The sequence below is a fragment of the Myotis myotis genome, unplaced genomic scaffold (assembly GCF_014108235.1).
Source record: "Myotis myotis isolate mMyoMyo1 unplaced genomic scaffold, mMyoMyo1.p scaffold_m19_p_2, whole genome shotgun sequence".
Taxonomy (NCBI): domain Eukaryota; kingdom Metazoa; phylum Chordata; class Mammalia; order Chiroptera; family Vespertilionidae; genus Myotis; species Myotis myotis.
In genome coordinates this window covers 174622428-174641033 of record NW_023416324.1, presented here as the reverse complement: position 1 = coordinate 174641033, position 18606 = coordinate 174622428, and the positions used below count along the sequence as shown (strand labels likewise).

At 50.6% G+C, this 18606-nt stretch overlaps 2 protein-coding genes and 1 non-coding gene across 4 annotated transcripts in view; 2 read left to right on the top strand and 1 right to left on the bottom strand.

Moving 5' to 3' along the window:
* The first annotated feature begins 548 nt into the window (after positions 1-548).
* Positions 549-18606, top strand: part of LOC118676757 (endothelin-converting enzyme 2) — a 35434-nt gene continuing 17376 nt past the window's right edge. The window contains exons 1-3 of one of the 2 annotated variants that reach the window (XM_036351187.1): positions 563-826; positions 7145-7428; positions 7915-8693. In XM_036351187.1, the coding sequence (XP_036207080.1) occupies positions 631-826; positions 7145-7428; positions 7915-8202 (768 nt within the window). In that variant the 5' untranslated portion in view covers positions 563-630 and the 3' untranslated portion in view covers positions 8203-8693. Of the gene's footprint in view, positions 827-7144; positions 7429-7914; positions 8694-18606 lie in introns of those variants that run through there. The other variant, XM_036351188.1, reaches the window with a different exon arrangement.
* Positions 1562-1669, top strand: LOC118677865. Its single transcript, XR_004974588.1, has one exon. It is a non-coding gene; the product is annotated as a U6 spliceosomal RNA (small nuclear RNA).
* Positions 8836-11142, bottom strand: CAMK2N2 (calcium/calmodulin dependent protein kinase II inhibitor 2). Its single transcript, XM_036351189.1, has 2 exons — positions 10752-11142; positions 8836-9858 (listed from the first exon to the last, which is right to left on the bottom strand). Exons 1-2 carry the CDS (start codon positions 10918-10920, stop codon positions 9788-9790), a joined length of 240 nt encoding a protein of 79 aa, XP_036207082.1. The 5' UTR covers positions 10921-11142; the 3' UTR covers positions 8836-9787.

Below are 18606 nucleotides of genomic sequence, written 5' to 3'. Positions count from 1 at the left end.
TTCCTAAATGTACTTCTACATAGGTCTCTCCTGATGGACTGCACGCTCCCTAAGAGCAGGAATGGTCTTACTCTTCCGTATATACTTACCCCTGGGTACCCAGGAGCTAAGATGGATCGAACATTTGCCCAGAAAAACAACCCCCTCCCCCCCTTCCCCCCATCCCTCCCGGCCCAGCATAACACTTCGCCGGTGTTGATAATATCTGTGTTCATGCCTGTGTCCACGCCCCTCCCGCCACCCCTCCGGGTGCTCAAAACGGGGAAGAAACAAATCTTTCACTAATTTTCATATTTAATGTAAGGAGCCGGTCAAATTGTAAATATGAGAAGGGACAGTGATGAACCAGAGTGAGTCTAACGCTCTGAGTGTGGTTCTCAGCTGTGAGTGACAAGTACAGCCGGAAGCTTCCGAGTTTGGACGACCTGATTAACCAGCCGGAAGGTTCTTCGAAGAGCGCTTAGCAGAGGACGGAAGTTCCACGTGTTTATGTTGAGCAACCTCACTGGGGGGGCGGAGACTTAAAGGCCACGCCCCCCACGATATTACCATTCAGACTGGCTGCCCGGGGGAGCCAAGCCCCGCCTAAAGGTGCCGGCCGACTGCCCTCCAGGCCCGGCAGCAGCAAGCATGGCCTCTCCCGGGGCCCCCGAGCCCCGGCCGGAGTTACCGGAGCAGAACTCCGGGTACCGAGAGGTCCAGTACTGGGACCAGCGCTACCGGGACGCGGCCGACTCTGCCCCCTACGAGTGGTTCGGGGACTTCTCCTCTTTCCGTGCCCTGCTAGAGCCGGAGCTGCGGCCCGAGGACCGTATCCTCGTGTTAGGTGGGTAGTCCCGGCGCTGCCCAGCCAGGTGGAGCTGGCGGGACCAGCTTCGCCTCGGCGCCCCCGTCCGCTTTCCTCGCGTCTGTCTGCCCCTGACTGAGGATGCCCAGGTCAGGAGCCACGATCCAGTACCTTCAGAACCTGGAGTCAGTTCCCGGCCCCCCCACAACTCGACAGTGTCTCTGAGTCTGAGCGTGGTAGGTGAGCCGGGGCCCCGTTCCGCACCCTCGGAAGGCACCGCGAGCACTGGAGAGCTCAGAGGTCTAGGAAGTCCCTACGCTAGTTGGCTCTATGACTAGGACAGGTCGTAAACCCGTCCTGAGCTTCGGAGTCACTTCTAGAAATGGAACTGCGAGCTCAAGTCGGATAAGGCACATGCAGGCACCTCGAGCACAGTGCATAGCATCTTTCTGTTTGCGCCAATGGGCACCGGGAGCTGTTGTCACCTGGAGAGAGTTACCACTTTCCGAACTCGGAAACTCGGTCTGATGCCCCGCGTGCAGTGAGGAGGACAGCGCCCTCCGAGGTCAGAGGGGATATTGCAACCGAGATTGGTGAGATTCCAGGAAAGAGTACTAGGATGCAAGATGGGGCTTAGTCCCAGTGCCAGCCTGGGGGGGGGGGGGGGGGGGGGGCGGTCTAGAGAAGTTGGATTGAGCAACGGGTTTCCTTCCAATTATAGTTTTTATTTTGGTATTTGTAAAAGCATTTATATGTTTAAGTGAAATATTTCATGTGCTCGCTTCGGCAGCACATATACTAAAATTGGAACGATAGAAGATTAGCATGGCCTCTGCGCGAGGATGACACACAAATTAAAAAGAAAAAAAGAAAAAAGTATTTCATATACATGTCATCTGTAATACAGTATATGAAAGGTATAAACAGTAAATCTAATATGTATGTGTATACCATACTCAGTTTGAAAAATAGAATATTCCTAGAACTAGAAAGGAAGAATAACCTAGTGCTTAAGAACTTGGACTCTGGAGGCAGCTAATTCTGTTGCAATCTAGGCTCATGTAATCTTAGCTGTGGAATAATGGGCAAAACCACAGAATCTTAACGATGTAGTCCTGGAAAAAAGACTTGAAATGTCTGTGTCTCCATTTTCTCAGCCTTAAAAAAAAAGAGATGACTTACTTATTGGGTTTTTATGATGATTGAGTGAGTATGAAAGATACCCAAAACAATGCCTGGCAAAATAAAAAGGCCCATCTATATTCAAGGTTTTCTGCGTAGTCCTCCCAAACCTCTTCCCCCCGCCCCCCCAGAAGTAAAAACTCAAATTTTATGCTTTTAAGCCATTACATTTATTTATAGATTTACCATAGATCTAATTTTTTAAAGCTTTAGTGTGCATCAAAATCACCTGGAAAGCTGGACCCCATCCAGGGACAGTTTAAGGTGGGTCCTAGGAGTCTGTAGTTTTAGCAAGCCCACAGCAGATTCTCATGCTGAGAATAACACTGCCTTAAAATCTCCTAGACAGGAAGGTATTCTTTTCTGGAGAGGGGAGAAAAGTCTAAAAATAAAAAAGGAAAACTTTCCAGACATTATTCCCAAGATCTAAAGAGAGGACCCAGCCCAGCCTGTGTGGTTCCGTGGTTGAGCATCGACCTATGAACCAGGAGGTCACAGTCCGATTCCTGGTCAGGGCACATGCCAGGGTTTTGGGCTCAACCCCCAGAGGGCATGCAGGAGTCAGCTGATCAATGATTATTCTCATCATTGATGTTTCTATCTCTCTCCCTTCCTCTCTGAAATCATTAAAAATATATTTTAAAAATAAATAAATAAAAAGAGGACCCACATCTTGGGGAATACCTATGTTACATTCCACTTTAACAAACAAGCTGAGCCCCGGTCGGTGCTAGGGAATGTGCTGGGTGGGTCCTTTCTAAAGTATTTAATATTTATGACAACCCTGAGAAGTGAGTAGTAAGTATTACTAGACTTACTGTAGATCAGGGGTCAGTACTATTTCTGAAAATGGCCAAATAGTAAATATTTAGGGCAGTGATGGCGAACCTTTAGAGCTCGGCATGTCAGCATTTTGAAAAACCCTAACTTAACTCTGGTGCCGTGTCACATATAGAAATTTTTTGATATTTGCAACCATAGTAAAACAAAGACTTTTATCTCTGATATTTATTTTATATATTTAAATGCCATTTAACAAAGAAAAATCAACCAAAAAAATGAGTTCGCGTGTCATAGGTTCGCCATCACTGATTTAGGGCTTTGTGGGCTATACAGTTTCTCTGACAACTAGTCAGTACTGATGTTGTAGTAGAAAAGCAGCCAAAGACAGTACCTAAATGAATGAGAATAGCTGCATTCCAAGAAAACTTTATTTACCAAAACAGGTGTCAAGCTGAATTTGGTATCCCCTGCTGCAGGTCATTGTCTCAGGCTGGGTCTAGAAACAAATCCTAAGATTACGATTCATCTCCTAGTTATCTGTTAGGGATGTGCTCCCAGAAGAAATCAGTCAGAGAGTGAGGGAATAGGGAAGGAAGAGACCAAGCAGGATTGTGATCACAGGCAAAAGTTTCCCTGAGGGTAGTTCAGCCTGAAGAGTCACAGATGCAAACTGTCAGAATCGAGCACACACCAAAACCTAGACACACTTCAAATGGATCTGATCAGAGCACTGACAGTGTCCACGGTTGTCATGTAGCAAGTAAGTGGTAAAGTAAGGGTGCCACCTGACTCCAGAGCTTCTGCTGCTGCACCATGCTTATGGGCATAGAGACATCTAGAACTCGGTTACAATTGGTAAAATGACTAAAGATGGAATGTCACAACTGAAGGTGAGTGGACCTCTTGAAAACTGGTAGACAGTTTCGCGTAGTGGTTTAAGAGCTCTGATTCTGGCATGAAACAGGCCTAGATCCAAATTCTAACTCTGCCACTGGACTATGTGACCTTGGGAAGTTTCTTATATACTTTGGGCAGCCTCAGTTTTCCCATCTAGAAAATGGTAATGATAATAACAGTTACCGTCTATATGAAGGTAGTGTGAAGATAAACTGAGATAATGCTTAGAAATGCTTAGCAGAGGGCCCAGTGTTCAGTGACTATTAGCTATCATTATTATTATTAAAAATGGGAATTAGAGGGGCAGTTTATCACAGACCATTCAGGGGACAGAGAGTACCCTGCCTGGGAACTTGTGTGTCTGGTCCCTATGGCTAGAATATCCTCATAACAGATGAATGCATGTGGCTGTCCTTGCTTTGCCATCATTATACATCTCTGATTCTCCATGTTCCGCAGGAATCTTATAATTTGGCTTCAGTTTGTATTTTCTATATATAGAGAAGGGACTGACCAGGGGATTGACTGTCAAGTCCCCATGGTGGCTATTTTTCTCGTTATAAATTAGTGAATTGGCGTTCTGGCTTACACCTCCTTCTCTTGGTGTTGTGATAGCATCCACATAGCTCTGGACTCCCAAGTGATGGGTTCTTGGGGCTGGCTCAGTTCTCTGGGCTCTACTTCCCTAAGGCTCCACCTAGGGAGGCAGGGCCTTCCCAAACCCCACCTTCGGTACTAGCCCCAGATCACTGAGGCAGCAGGATCAGAAATCACTGCTTTGTAAGCATGACTGGCCCTGTGGTCAGATTTTGTTCTTCCTTCATCTTTAGTGAAGTTCTCTTGGGAGATACCATTCCTTTACGAAGGGAAATAAAGGAAGGATATTTACCAGCTGCCGTGGCTCTGGTTGAGCGTCAACCAAGGAACCCAGAGGTCACTGGTTCAATTCCCAATCAGGGCACATGCCAGGGTTGTGGGCTCAATCCCTAGTAGGGTGCATGCAGGAGGCAGCGGATCGATGTTTCTCTCTCACATCAGTGCTTCTTTCTCTCTCCCTCTCCCTTCCTCTCTCTGTAAGAAAATCAATAAAAACATTTTAAAGGAAAAGCGGGGGAATGATATTTGCATTTGTCTATAGTTGGGCAGATCTCTGCAGGCATGAGGTCAAGTGTAGGGTGGTAAAGGGTTTGTGGGTCAGAGAACCCAGTGGGGTATCAGCCTGCACTGAGTTAGGGTCTCTTGTTCAGCCACTCTCACCACCCATCCCATGTAGTGTATCTGCCAGAGCTTGCTATAAGGAAGCACACATTAATTTTTTTCAGGTGTGACAGTCTGCCTGAGCCCCGGGACCTGAGAAAGAACACAGGAGCCCTACCCAGTTTGGCTCAATTGGTAGAGCATTGGCTTGGGGACTGAAGGGTCCCAGGTTTGATTCTTGTCAAGGGCACATGCCCAGGTTTCAGGCTCGATCCCCAATAGGGGGTGTGCAGGAGGCAGCCGTTCAATGATTCTCTCTTATCATTGATGTTTCTATCTCTTTCTTCCTCTCCCTTCCTCTCTGAAATAAGTAAAAATATATTAAAAAAAAAAAAAAAGAACACAGGAAAGGTCAGCTGAGGACCAGCCAGCATCCTCTGGGTGCTCTGGCCTGGTACCAAGCCCTGCTAGATTAGGGCTATCCCCACAGCTGATCCTGTGATCCTCTTAGAGACACAAATAGGGATTAAAGGCAATCTAATCCCAAGAGCTGGGCATCCCCATGTGAGGCCAACAAGGGCTGTCATCCAGCCCGGTCTCAGGCTGAGACTGACCACAAGAGGGCCTGGAAGAAACCAACAGGTCTTCGAAGAAAGCCATGCTGTCTGGACTATGGATCCACATCCGTGCCTCTAACCTCCACCTATTCTTTCACCTGACCCAGTCCTCTTTGGGACTGCTTTTCAGGCACTTCCCACCAGTATTATTATTCTTCAAGACTGACTGGTTTGTCAGCTTCCCTGAAACCCTTGCCCAACCCCCCTGAAGTGGGGACAGGGATCATCCTATGTGCTCCTGCAGCCTGTCCCTATTGAAACACTCATCATCACATGGCAATTGCCTGATTACACATCTGTTCCTCCCACCAAAGCATGAGCTCCTTAAGGTCAGGGACTCTTACTCAGCAGAGTACAATATGCAGTGCTCAATCACGCATTGAGGAGTTACGAGGGATCAGCTCCACTGTGTCCCCACCTAGTTTCCCCTTCACTTGTTAACAAAATAGGATAATAACCCCAACTTGAAGTTTTCCCAGAGGTTCTTTGGGAGGTCCGGTATTAGGGTAATATTAATATCCTAATGAGCCCTGACAGGTTTGGCTCAGTGGATAGAGTGTCGGCCTGCGGACCAAAGGGTCCCAGGTTCGATTCCGGTCAAGGGCATGTACCTTGGTTGCGGGCACATCCCCAGTAGGGGGTGTGCAGGAGGCAGCTGATCAATATTTCTTGCTCATCGATGTTTCTAACTCTCTATCCCTCTCCCTTCCTCTCTGTAAAAAATCAATAAAATATATTTTAAAAACAATATCCTAATGATAACACTATGAACCTAATGATGCCAATATTGTCCCATTCTGAGTCTGAGAAAACAGGCTCAGAATTGAGTGACTTGCCAAGGCAGTGGGACTAGGAGTATCAGAATCCAAACCTTATGCCGAGACCGGTTTGGCTCAGTGGATAGAGCGTCGGCCTGCGGACTGAAAGGTCCCAGGTTCGATTCCGGTCAGGGGCATGTACCTGGGTTGCGGGCACATCCCCAGTGGGGAGTGTGCAGGAGGCAGCTGATCGATGTTTCTCTCTCATCGATGTTTCTAGCTCTCTATCTCTCTCCCTTTCTCTCTGTAAAAAATCAATAAAATATATAAAAAAAAAAAAATTCAGAATCCAGACCTTTGAACTACGTTCAGAGCTTCTTCAGCTGTTTTAGTTCTTAAAATTCAGTGCAGCTTATCCTGCATGCAGGCTTGGTCTTGTTATCTTCCTTTTTCTGAATAGGAAACCCAAGTTCCTAATTCACGCATCTAGGAATGACAGAGCCAGGATATGTGCCCACGTCTGCATGACTCCAAGCCTCATGCTCTTTTCTGTACCATGCTGCTTCTTCCTCAGCACAGGAAGATTTGGGCTGTGAGAAAATGGGCCAGTTGTGGATGGATAATTGGGGAGGGGAGAATCAAAGCTAACCTAGCTCACCTAGCCGTCGTGGCTCAGTGGTTGAGCATCAATCTATGAACCAGGAGGTCCCGGTTCAATTCCCGGTTGGGGCACATGTCAGGGTTGCAGGCTCGATCCTCAGTGTGGGACATGCAGGAGGCAGCCAATCAATGATTCTCATTGATGTTTCTATCTCTCCCTCTCCCTTCCTCTCTGAAATCAATAATAATAAAATAATAATAATATATATGGAAAAAAATAAAAGCTAACCTAGCTCTTTTGCTACCCACCTTTTCCCACCCAGGCTGTGGAAACAGTGCCCTGAGCTACGAGCTGTACCTCGGGGGCTTCCCTGATGTGACCAGTGTGGATTATTCATCAGTAGTGGTGGCCGCCATGCGGGCCCGCTACGCTCATGTGCCGGAGCTGCGCTGGGAGACCATGGACGTGCGGGCACTGGGCTTTCCCAATGGTTCCTTCGATGTGGTGCTCGAGAAGGGCACGCTGGATGCCCTGTTGGCTGGAGAACGGGATCCCTGGACCGTGTCCTCTGAAGGGGTCCGCACTGTGGACCAGGTGCTGAGTGAGGTGAGGGAGCAACAAGAGAGGAGGGCAGACCAAGAGGTGGGGGTGAGGGGCTGAGGTTTCAGGAGACTGGATGAACTTGGAAGCCAGAGGAGGCATGGTTTGGAGGGTCACTTTCAGGACTGTGGTTACCTGAATGAAGGGGAGCGTTACACTGGTCAGGATTATAGGAGGCTGGAGTGGCCAGCTGCACAGAGCTACTGGGATGCCATAGGGATGGCATAGCAGCCAGGTTCCAGATAGGTAACAGACTGAGAGGGAGGGCAATTGGCAGGAAAGCAGTACCCCCTGGCTTGACATCACTCCCATGCTCCTGCCTGTCTAGAATATAGCCCTGCCCCATGGAATGACCGGGGACACAGAAGGAGGCTCAATTTGCCACGGAGAGCTGGATGTAGAGTAGTATCTGGGAAGTCAACTGGGACAATACTGACCTTTGAGAACCTGAAGATGCAGTCCTCACCATTGGCTTCTCTGTCTGCCTTGCAGGTGAGCCGAGTGCTGGTCCCTGGAGGCCGGTTCATCTCGCTGACCTCTGCTGCCCCCCATTTTCGGACTAGACACTATGCCCAAGCCCGTTATGGCTGGTCCCTAAGGCATGCAACCTATGGCAACGGTTTCCACTTCCATCTCTACCTCATGCACAAGGGCAAAGAGCTGAGTGTGGCTCAGCTGGCTCTTGGGACCCAGATCCTCTCATCCCCCAGACCTCCCACCTCACCCTGCTTTCTCCAGGACTCAGATCATGAGGACTTCCTCAGTGCCATTCAGCTGTGAGGCCAGAAGCATGGTCCTTGAGTCCTCCTTACCTTTCTGCCCTGGACTCCTCAAGTTGTTGTAATTCCTGATTCAGGGCTTAGGGTTGGGTCCATGGTGCTCACATCCCAGGGGCCTGATGCCTAAGACAGAGCTGATGAAAGCAACCCCACATGAAACAATATAGCCCAGGCTAAGTTACATCTCAAATCACAGGTTTCTGGCTTCCTTCTTGGGTCTCAGATCTCCCCTGGGCTCCCCAACTTCTTCTTCCACCATATTGAATCCACCACAGCCCCTCTGCTTGCCAGCCAGACTCAGAGACCTGCATCCCCGGGGCCTGTTGTTGCCTCCCCACCCCCTTCAACCTGGATTTATCCACAGGAGGCTGCAGACTTTGAATCTAGATTGCTTTACAATTCTGACCCTAACTCCAGCCCCAACTCTGGTGACCTATCCTGTTCTGGTTGTATATTTACCCAAGAATGCTACATGGTAATGTTCTCGGGCAAGGCTGCCTGCTGTGTTTTCTTGGCAACTCTTCCCTGCCAGTAACATGCACCTGGGATGCTCAAGTACCCACTCCCCTCCCCAAAAGGGACTAGAGCCATTTTTGCTTGACCCCTGAGCAAGCCGAAGCAATAGGCACACACACACAGGGAGGTCTGTGTTTATTACACACTCCTGGTACAGTGAGGATGGAGGAACATTTACAAAGGACATCTCTAGGGCCACAGGTGTCATCCAAGGGTGCAGATCAGTCCCCATTTGGGTTCCCAGGGGCAGGGCGCAGGGGTCCAAGGTAAAATCACACCTGGGCCCTTGGAAGGTGATACCTGGAGGGGAGGGGTCTGCCAGAGAGCCGCCTGGGGTCGGGCCTGGGCAGACTGGCCACATGTTGGTTACCATGTTGGGGGCTTGTCCATGCCCACCCTCAGCACTCGTCCTATCTGCCAGGCGCAGAAGAGCAAGGACGAGACCGAGGGGGGAGGGCACTAATCATGAGGGGAGCCAGTAAACAAAGAGTCGGATATAAAAATACAAATGTGCTGAGGAAGTCCCTTAGAAAGAGGCCGAGGCTGGGGTCACGCCAGACAGGGGTGAGGGTGAGGAGCGGCCTGGAGGGCTGGGCTCAGGTGGGTGGGAAGCTCATGCAAATACGCAGCCAAACATCCCTGGCCGCGCGCGGTCCGACCCGGCTGGCAGCCAGTCTGCAGACCAAACCGGCCGGAGAGGGGCGGGGCTGGGGAGCCGTGCGGGAGGGGGCGGGCCGGGGGCTGAGGGCCGCGGCGCTCGGTACGTTCTGGTGTGCGGGATGGGGCTGCGGCCCGCGGTTCTAAAGTGCATGAGCGCGGCGGTGGGCTCCGGGCGGTCCACGCCGCTGCTGTTGCTGCTGCCGCCGCCGCCGCCGCCGTGGTGCTGAAGCGGACAGCTCCGGAGTGCCCGGCGGCGGCGGCGGCGACTCCGACCCGGAGGCGGCGCGGCCCTGCAGCCCCCGCCCGCGGGCGCCTGGGCCGGGGCGGGGGTCGCCGGCAGCTGCATCGCCTGCCCGCGCTCCCGGCCGCTGCGAAGCTGGGCCCGGAGCCCGCCGCCCGAGCCGGCGCGTCTACACTCCGGACGGCGGCTTCTCCCCCATCCCCTTCAGCACGTCGTCTATCCGGTCATCCTCGATCACCACTGCACGGGGAGAAAGCGCGTCAGCCGCGCGGCCTGGGGGCGGCGGCCAGGATGGGCCCGCGTCCTCGAGCCCCGCGCAGAAACGGCCAGCAGCCCAGCAACGACCCTCGACCCCCAAGCCACAGGGGCCTCCCCACCCGAACTCTCCTGCCGACCCAACCCCCGGCCGAGCCTCGCTCCACAGACCCCTCCTCTCCGCGTGGAGGAACGCCCCCTCGTTATAAGGCTTCAGCCCCTCCACCTCGCAGTCTACACCCTCCCGCCCTGAGCTCTCCTCCAACCCGGCAGATCAGAAACCTTCCTGCTCAGGGGACCCGCTCGCCAAACCTCACTGCAACTGAACCCCCTCCTCCAACGGAACCTCCAGCCAGCCCCAGCCTCTCCCCAACCTAACCCTCCCGCCCCTTGAGCCCCTCTTCCGATCCTGGCACCAAACAAAGCCCCCTCCCCATGCAAAGAACCAGGATGTCCGATTTCCTGCCCCCCCCGCCCCCGCCCTGCTCTCCAGTCGGACGTCCCTCCACATCCGAAGGTTCTTCCGTAGCATCCACCGACTCAGCGTTTGGTCCTGAAGAAGCGGCCCGTCTCCCCACGTTCCCACTTCCAGGTAACCCCAAAAGCCCCGGCCGGTGCCTCCCCCTCGCCCGGGTGCCAGGGCTCTACTTCCAGAGGTGTTGAGCATCGAATCCGGGGCACTGCGCTCCCGGGAGAGGGGGAGAGGGGGACGGCACTGCAACGGGGACCCCCCCACACACACCGCATCCCAGCCTGCGAGCGGCTGGCTGCGCTGGTCTGCGGCAAGAGCTGCGGGAGGCTGGCGGGGAACTGCCGCCGGGAGGCGCCCGGCGGAGGGTTTCTGGGTCAGGCGGCGACTCCGGGCCCCGGCCGCGTACCTCTCTTGGCTCGGCCGATCTGGCCCAGCTTCGGGGGTCGCTTGGCTTGGTTGCCCGCAAAGAAGGAGTTGGTGTCCTGGAGGCGGCAGCTGAAGGAGAGGTCGGAGCCCTCGGGGTCGGCGCCGAAGCGGCCCATCTTGTCCTCACTGTAGGGCAGGATCTCGGACATGGCGGGCGCGGAGTGGGCGCGGGACTGCGGCGGGGCGCGGGCGGCGGGCGAGCTGCCGGACCGGCCCTAGCTCAGCGGGGGAGCCGGCGGAAGGATGAAGTCATGCAGCATCCGGGGCTGCGGAGCCTAGCGGGGCCTCCTCCCCCGCGCCTCCGCCTCCCGGGCCGCTGGGCAGGCGGCGGCGGCGGTGGCGGGGACCGGGCGGGGGCGGTGCGCGGGGGCGGGGATGGCGGCGGCGGCGGCGGCGGCGGCGGCGGCGGCGACGGGAGCGGAATGACGATGAGCGCCCGACTGCCGCAGAGCGCGGCGGGCTGGGCGCGGTGGAGGCGGGGCGGGCACCGGCCAGCGGAGAGGGGCGGGGCGGGGGCGGGAGGGCCGGAGAGCGCGGGACTCTCCGGGGAGGAGAGGGCGGGGCGGAAGCGGCTGTGGGCGGGTCTTGCACGAGGCGGGAGTGGCGGCTGGGCGAAGGATTCCGGCCAACGGGCGCAGCACCGGCCCGGGAGCGGGGAGCGGGGGAGGGGTGTGGTGGGAGGTCTGGCAGGGAGGCTGAGAGCCGAGCCAGGGGGACTGGGAATTGGCGGGCTGGCCTTGGATTTGGGGGGGGAGGGGGGCTGGCTTTGGATTTGGGGCGGGACACCCGAACGCGGCGTGGGGAGAGTCGGCTGCCGGGCGCGGTGTGCGGGACTTGGCGAGCCCGCAGGACTGGGAGACGGCTCCGAGCGATGGGTGGCGTCCTCGCCGTCGGCGGGCTTGTATTGGTCTGCTCTTCGGGTTTTAAACTGCACCTGCATCTGTGTTTCTCTGACTGCCCCCCTGTGTCTGTCTCTGCCTGTCTGCATGGCAGTCCAGAAAGTGTCTGCCGGTGCTTGCCTCCGTGACCTCTTTGTGTGACGGTCTCCGTCTGTGTCGGCCTTCAATGCCTTTGCCCTTCTGCATCTGTCTCCGTGCTTGGCCCCTGTACTCATGGACCGCTGTGTCTCCATCTCCCGAGTCTCAGCGTGCCTCGGTCTCGCCTGGGAGAGGTCTCGGTAACGGTAACGGGGCCGACACGCGAGCACCAAGGCCGATGCCCGCCCCCAGCCGTAACGCTGGCGCCTGAACTCGGGTTCAAAGCGTCCGCCGCGCCCTGCGGTTTCCCGGCCCGGGTGCCCGCGCTGCGCCTGCCTTGCGAGAAGAATGAATGGTGGTGTCGCGAAGGGCACCCTGGCGCCAGGTGACGCAGGGAAGCCCGGAGCGCCCGAGGACGCGCTGCACTTCTGCGTGTGTCCACAAGTAGGGGGGGCGGGGCAGAGGGCGCCCCCCTGCCCTTGTTGAAGTGCCTCACGTGACAGTTCTCGCCGAACCAACGGGAGCACTCCTCTCACCTTCCACCCCCAGCTGGCCGTCCACTGCGCCGTCACCTGCTTGCTTGCGCTCTGGGGCTATGTCTAAATCCTTGGCCTTGAAGGAGAGGGGTGATGACAGCGCTGATGAGGGTAATAATCATTTCCTACGTTCAGGGCACGATTGAGGCGGAGGGGGTCTCCACTGTCAGTGAAGCGTGTCTCCCCCTCTCCCCCTCCGCCGCCTCCCACCAAATTACGCAGCCAGTAAGGCTGCCAAGTACTGAGTGTCCTTCCTCCAACAACTCACCAAGTGTTAGTCCCTGGAACACAGAGGCGAATGCAATAGTGGCTGCCCCAGGGACCGGGACTGGTTGGGGGGGGGGGGGGGCGGGTGGCGGGCAGAAAGAGAGGGAAGAGGAAGGGTTGCCGGAGGATGCCTGTGTGCAAGCCTCACTCAGAGCCCCAGATCTGGAGGCCCATCCCTATCAAGTCCTCCCCTGCAGTGTGCTAGTCTGAGATAAGGTGGAAGCTGGAGGTGGAGGTGGAGGCCCAGCTGGAGAGAGAGCCTGGAGACCTGGAGGGATAATAGAGGCTGGAGCTCAGGAACACTAAGGAGAGAGGCCAGAAATTTCACCCCCACTGGAGGTCGTCCAGCAATGGGTTCCAATCCTGGTTCTGCCACTTTCTCCATGAACTTGAATGGAAGGCCCCATCATTCTAGATTTTAAAAAACTAATTCATGCCCGGCCAGTGTGGTTCAGTGGTTGAGCATCAACCCATGAACCAGGAGGTCACGGTTTAATTCCCTGTCAGGGCACATGCCTGGGTTGTGGGCTCGATCCCCAGTGTGGGGGTGTAGGAGGAAGCTGATCGATAATTCTCTCATCATTGATATTTCTCTCTCTCTCTCCCTCTCCTTCTCTCTCTGAAATAAATAATATATACTTTTTAAAGGTAATTCATTTGTACTTGTAACATTTTACAAGTACAAATTCCATATTTTAGGAAAATATGGAAAATCACACATATTTTCCGTATATAGGGGTGGGCAAAAGTAGGTTTACAGTTGTGAGTACAGGAAAGTTTATTTTTCTTTTTTTAAAATATATTTTTATTGATTTCAGAGAGAAAAGAGAGGAAAAGAGAGAGAGAGAAACATCAACAATGAGAGAGAATCATTGATTGGCTGCCTCCTGCACATCCCACACTGAGGATGGAGCCTGCAACCTGGGCATGTGCCCTGACCGGGAATCGAACTGTGACCTCCTGGTTCATAGGTCAACAACCAACCACTGAGCCACACCAGCCGGGCAGTTTATTCTTTTACTGTTTATTCATTATTATATATTTGACTTACAACTGTAAACCTACTTTTGCCCACCCCTGTACATATGTCCTTCCAATCCTTGCCAACGCATTTGAATAATATGCATACATCTCTGCACCTCCATTTCCTAGTTCAAAGCATAGAGATGATAGAACCTATATTAAGGAACGTTTTGGAGGTGAGATTGTCCTGAGGTGAAGTGGGTTGTCTCAAGAGGTAATGAGCTGCCCCTCACCCAAATGCTAAAGGGGACATAAGGTTTCTTACCAAGGATGAGATGAGGACACTGGGTGGGGAATTGAAACAATTCTCTTTTCTTCCCCCAGAATGAGGGAGATGGAGGAATGACAATTTAACTTGGAATTCATTTCGTTAGCTGCTTCTTAAATAATCTTATTCCTGCCCTTGCTGTGCATGCTGGATCATGATTAAAGCAAAAAACCTAAGTGCAAAATTGTAAAGATATAGCAATATATAAGCTTCCATTATGTGTTAAAAATGTGTGTGTGGGGAGGACTTTTTAAAATTGTGATTCCCTATTTAAAATTCTGATGTTCTACACCCCTGCCTATGAGACAAAAAATCATTTTCACAGCTAACATGAAAAAAAAATTGTGTGGCATTTTGTGACCATCTATTGGATTTCTCAATTGAAAGCCCCTCAAAACCCAGTGGACTCAATCCATATGTTCTAAACAGAATAACATATCTTTTGACATTTGAGTATAAATGGCACTTTTATTCAAGTGGAAACTGTAGGCCTGTGCAGTAGGTTGAATAGGACCCCCCTAAAATTCATGTTCAGCTGGAACCTCAGAATGTGACCTTATTTGGAAACAGGGTCTTTGCTGATGTACTTACTTAAATTAACACATTGCGTACCGCATAGAAATCTCTAAGACATACGCCAGGGACCGGACGTTTTGGGGCAAACTGCACGTTATTTAAATCATCATAACTACAGATCATAATGCACTTTAGGTGTTGTTTTTGAATAATTATAACATTTTTATTTACAAAAACAATTAAACAATTAAAGTTCCTAGTACTTTTTTAACGGATGGTACTGCGTAAAACATTTTCCTCTGTGAAGAGGGACCAAACAAAATTTACATAAGTATCTAGATTTGCTCCTTTTTCCATGGGCGACACAAACTCTGCAGGCTCTCATAGAAAATGTTTTCTTTCCACTCGCTGGAATACACACAGGTTCATGCTGCTTCATATCACCTGACAACCTTTTGGGTGGATCTTTACGAGATGCTCTCCTTGCACCCGCAAGGGAAGGGCTGGACAGATTTGTCTCTGGTTCCGGAGAGCCTTCATTATTGTCATCCGTTATCTAGTCTCTCGCCACCGATAGCAGAAACTGTTTATACTTCATTTTTGCTTGTGGATTGAGGACGTTGTACACTCTAAATGAATTGAAAAGTCCACAGTTTATAAGGTACAGCACTACTTTTTTTTGTCCATTTCATCGTTTTCCTTAGAATGGAACAACACGAAAGGAATTGATCCTCATGGTCAACGCCTTTCATGTGGGCATTGTATTCCTTGATGCAGGTAGGTTTTACAATATTCTCTCCCGTTTTTCTTTTTTTTTTTTTTTTTCCTGTTGTCGAGACAGAAGTGTCATGGATCGTTGATATCATTCGGACAACCCGCTTGTCTTTTCATGCTAGGAGAAGAATATCGCCTTTTCTGGAAAATATTATGTCACCTTTCTTCATTCTTGATGTTTTCATTTTCAAACTTGGCGGTAAACCTCCACTCTCCCTAATAGTCCCACAGACTCTAGTTTTGTTCTGTAGCAGCAATTCAGCAGTAGATGTAGCATTGTATTAATTATCCTGGTAAATATGGTGCCATATGCCAAGATAGGGTCCAAGGACTGAAAGAACAGTTTCTTGCAATTTCCTTCCTTCAGCAGTGTATATCTCCATATTGTAGATATAGCCGGTGTCACTCTCGCACACCATCTGAACAAGTAAACCGTATTTTGTTATTTTTGCTGGGTTGTACGTGCGAAATTTTAAACATCCTCTCCATGGAATCATTCCCTCGTCCAAAGACAACTGTTGCTTTGGTTTGTATATTGTTCGAAATTTATGCAGGAAATAATCCAACACAGGTTGGATCTTGAAAAGTCTCCCCGATGCCCTGACCGGTTTGGCTCAGTGGATAGAGCGTTGGCCTGCAGACTGAAGGGTCCCAGGTTCAATTCCAGTCAAAGGCATGCACCTTGGTTGCGGGCACATCCCCAGTGGGGAGTGTGCAAGAGGCAGCTGATCGATGTTTCTCTCTCATCGATGTTTCTAACTCTCTATCCCTCTCCCTTCCTCTCTGTAAAAAATCAATAAAATATATTAAAAAAAAAAAAAGAAAAGTCTCCCCGAGCGACTGTCCATTTTGGCGTTATCGTTGAAATGCCAGAATGTCCATATTTGCTCAAATTTATGGTGACTCATTGTCTGTGGAAATATTGGGGTACATATCAAAGGATCTGTTGACCAATAGTCTTTCAAGCTATCTTTTCTTGTTTGACCCATCAGAATAATTAGGCCAAGGAATTTCTTGATGTCCTTCTGTGTAACCGGAGACCACTTTAGTGTTCTAGATGGTGTTTTGCGTTTCATTATGGTTTGATCGTGATAGTTGGACAGCTCTTTGCACAACATCTCAAACAATTCATCACCAAAAAAGAGATTGGTCACAGAGGGTACAGAGTCACACTGAGATGGAAATGTAGTGACCCCAGCATGACCTTCAAACATTTGTAAGCGTGGTGGCGTGTCAATTTCAGACCAACAATTATCAGTAGCTTCGTCAGTGTCGGAATCACTTGAAAGCACCGCCCCTTGCGCTTCCTTACAGGTCTAATAATTTCACTGTCAGTAGAATCAGTAGAATCGTCTCCGGAATCGTCAAAACAGTCATCCGCATCTTCGATTTCACTAGGAATATCTGATAAATTATCGTTAAATACTTCCGGAAGTGTATCAGTTTCGTTGGTTTCCTTCCTTTTTCTGAGAGAGGGCATTTCTAAAAACACCAGGAACTTGAAGACGAAGACTATTCGAATGACCAAATACAATGTAACTGCAATGCTTTATGGGTTCGTGCAATTATATAGTTTTTCATAGATTGACCTGCACGGTTTCCACCAATGAGATCGCTTCATTCAATGTGGACTGTGCCGCGCCAGCACGGCCAACGGTGTCTCTGAGTGGGGTGGTGAAAGGATTAAGGAAAGACAGACAAGAGAATAATAACTGGGTCTCGGTGGGACGCTGCTCCCTGAAGAGGAGACAACGCCAGCGCCCACAAGCCATGTCTTTATTTTATAGCAGATGCCACCAGGCAAAGTAGGGGCGTGATCACGTTGTTTACAGCATTCTCATGCATCTCAACCCTACTCAACTACATGCACCTAAACTCTATCACAAGGCACGGACCATAGGTTCAAGCTTACAACCACAGCCATTGCTATGATTGTGCTGGGAGGGCCCTGCCCTCCAGCTGGGACTTGCACGTGGCAGTGAGAGGACCCTGTCCTTTCATTAGTCCGAGGCTTGAACCTGGCCAAAACACTGTAACCGTGCCCCACAGTGGACAAGACAGTGTGTTGACATCTAAGGTCCATAACAGATGGGGAGCGAAACACGAGAAAACTCGTGAGCGGTACGCAGTGTGTTAAGAGGAGGTCATACTGGATTTGAGGGGGCCCTAAATTCAATCACTGGTATCTTTATAAGAAGAGGACAGATGCACAAAGACACATACACACAGGGAAGAAACCAAGGAATGCCAAGGATTGCTGGGAGCCACTAGAAGATGGAAGAAGCGAGGAAGGATTCTGCCTGCAGACTTCCAAAGGAATATGGCCCTGTCAACACCTTGATTTTGGACTTCTCACCTCCAGAACTGTGAGAATAAGTTTCTGTTGTTTTAAGTCACTCAGTTTGTGGGACTTCGTTACAGCTGAACCTAGGAAAGCAAATACAACCCGTTACAAATATTTTGGGGCAATCTTACATCTCTCATGACCATGTTCCACCTTCCTTAAACTCTGTCCACTCAAAGGAAGCCCACCTCATGAGGGTATTTCTGGGACTCCTTCTATTTGGCAGAGGCTAATAAATCACAAAAAAGGAGACATATATGAGTGGATTGACATGGTAAGATATCCAAGGTCTGTCAAAGTGCCACTAACAAGTGTAGAGTATGATTTTATATATGTGAAAAAAGTACATACATATACATATGCATATATACCCATATACATACATAGTGTGTGTTTAGGTATATAAATGCATATAAAAGGAAAATCTGGAAGGATACACACCAAACTGCTAAGCAGGGTTACCTTTGAGGATGGAACTGGGATCCCAGCAGAATGAATTTCATCTTTTATGTTTCTGGAGTATATTACATTTGCAATCAAAAAGTTTTAATGATTTTTTATTTTTTTTTAAATATATTTTATTGATTTTTTACAGAGAGGAAGGGAGAGAGATAGAGAGTTAGAAACATCGATGAGAGAGAAACATCGATCAGCTGCCTCCTGCACATCTCCTACTGGGGATATGCCCGCAACCCTGGTACATGCCCTTGACCAGAATCGAACCTAGGACCTTTCAGTCCGCAGGCCGACGCTCTATCCACTGAGCCAAACCGGTTTCGGCGATTTTTTAAAAAAAATGTTTAAAACCAATGATATAGTCCATTTACCAAGCATCACACTCTGGCCCCAGAAAAATCAGGTGACTTAGAAAGGAGACTAATAGGAGCACAGTTTAGATTAAATTGAGGATCTGTCTTCTACCTGTTGTGTAACTTTGGGTATGTTATTAAGTTTCCCTGTATCTTAGGCTCTTTGTCTGTAAAACAGGGACTGTGATACTGATAGAATCTATAGAGTGGGTCATTCTGATGATTAAATAAGTTAACATATTTAAATAAGTTAACATAAGTTAAATAAGTTAACATAAAGTGCTTAGGTAAGTGCCAGACAATAGAACTGTTAGCTATTAT

What these genes read in the sequence shown, in the direction of transcription:
- CAMK2N2 (XM_036351189.1), bottom strand. Translation starts at nt 10,920, where the DNA reads ATGTCCGAGATCCTGCCCTACAGTGAGGACAAGATGGGCCGCTTCGGC. An exon ending in GATCGGCCGAGCCAAGAGAG is followed by an intron (nt 9,859 to 10,751) that starts GTACGCGGCCGG and finishes CTCCCCGTGCAG; the next exon opens with TGGTGATCGAGGATGACCGG.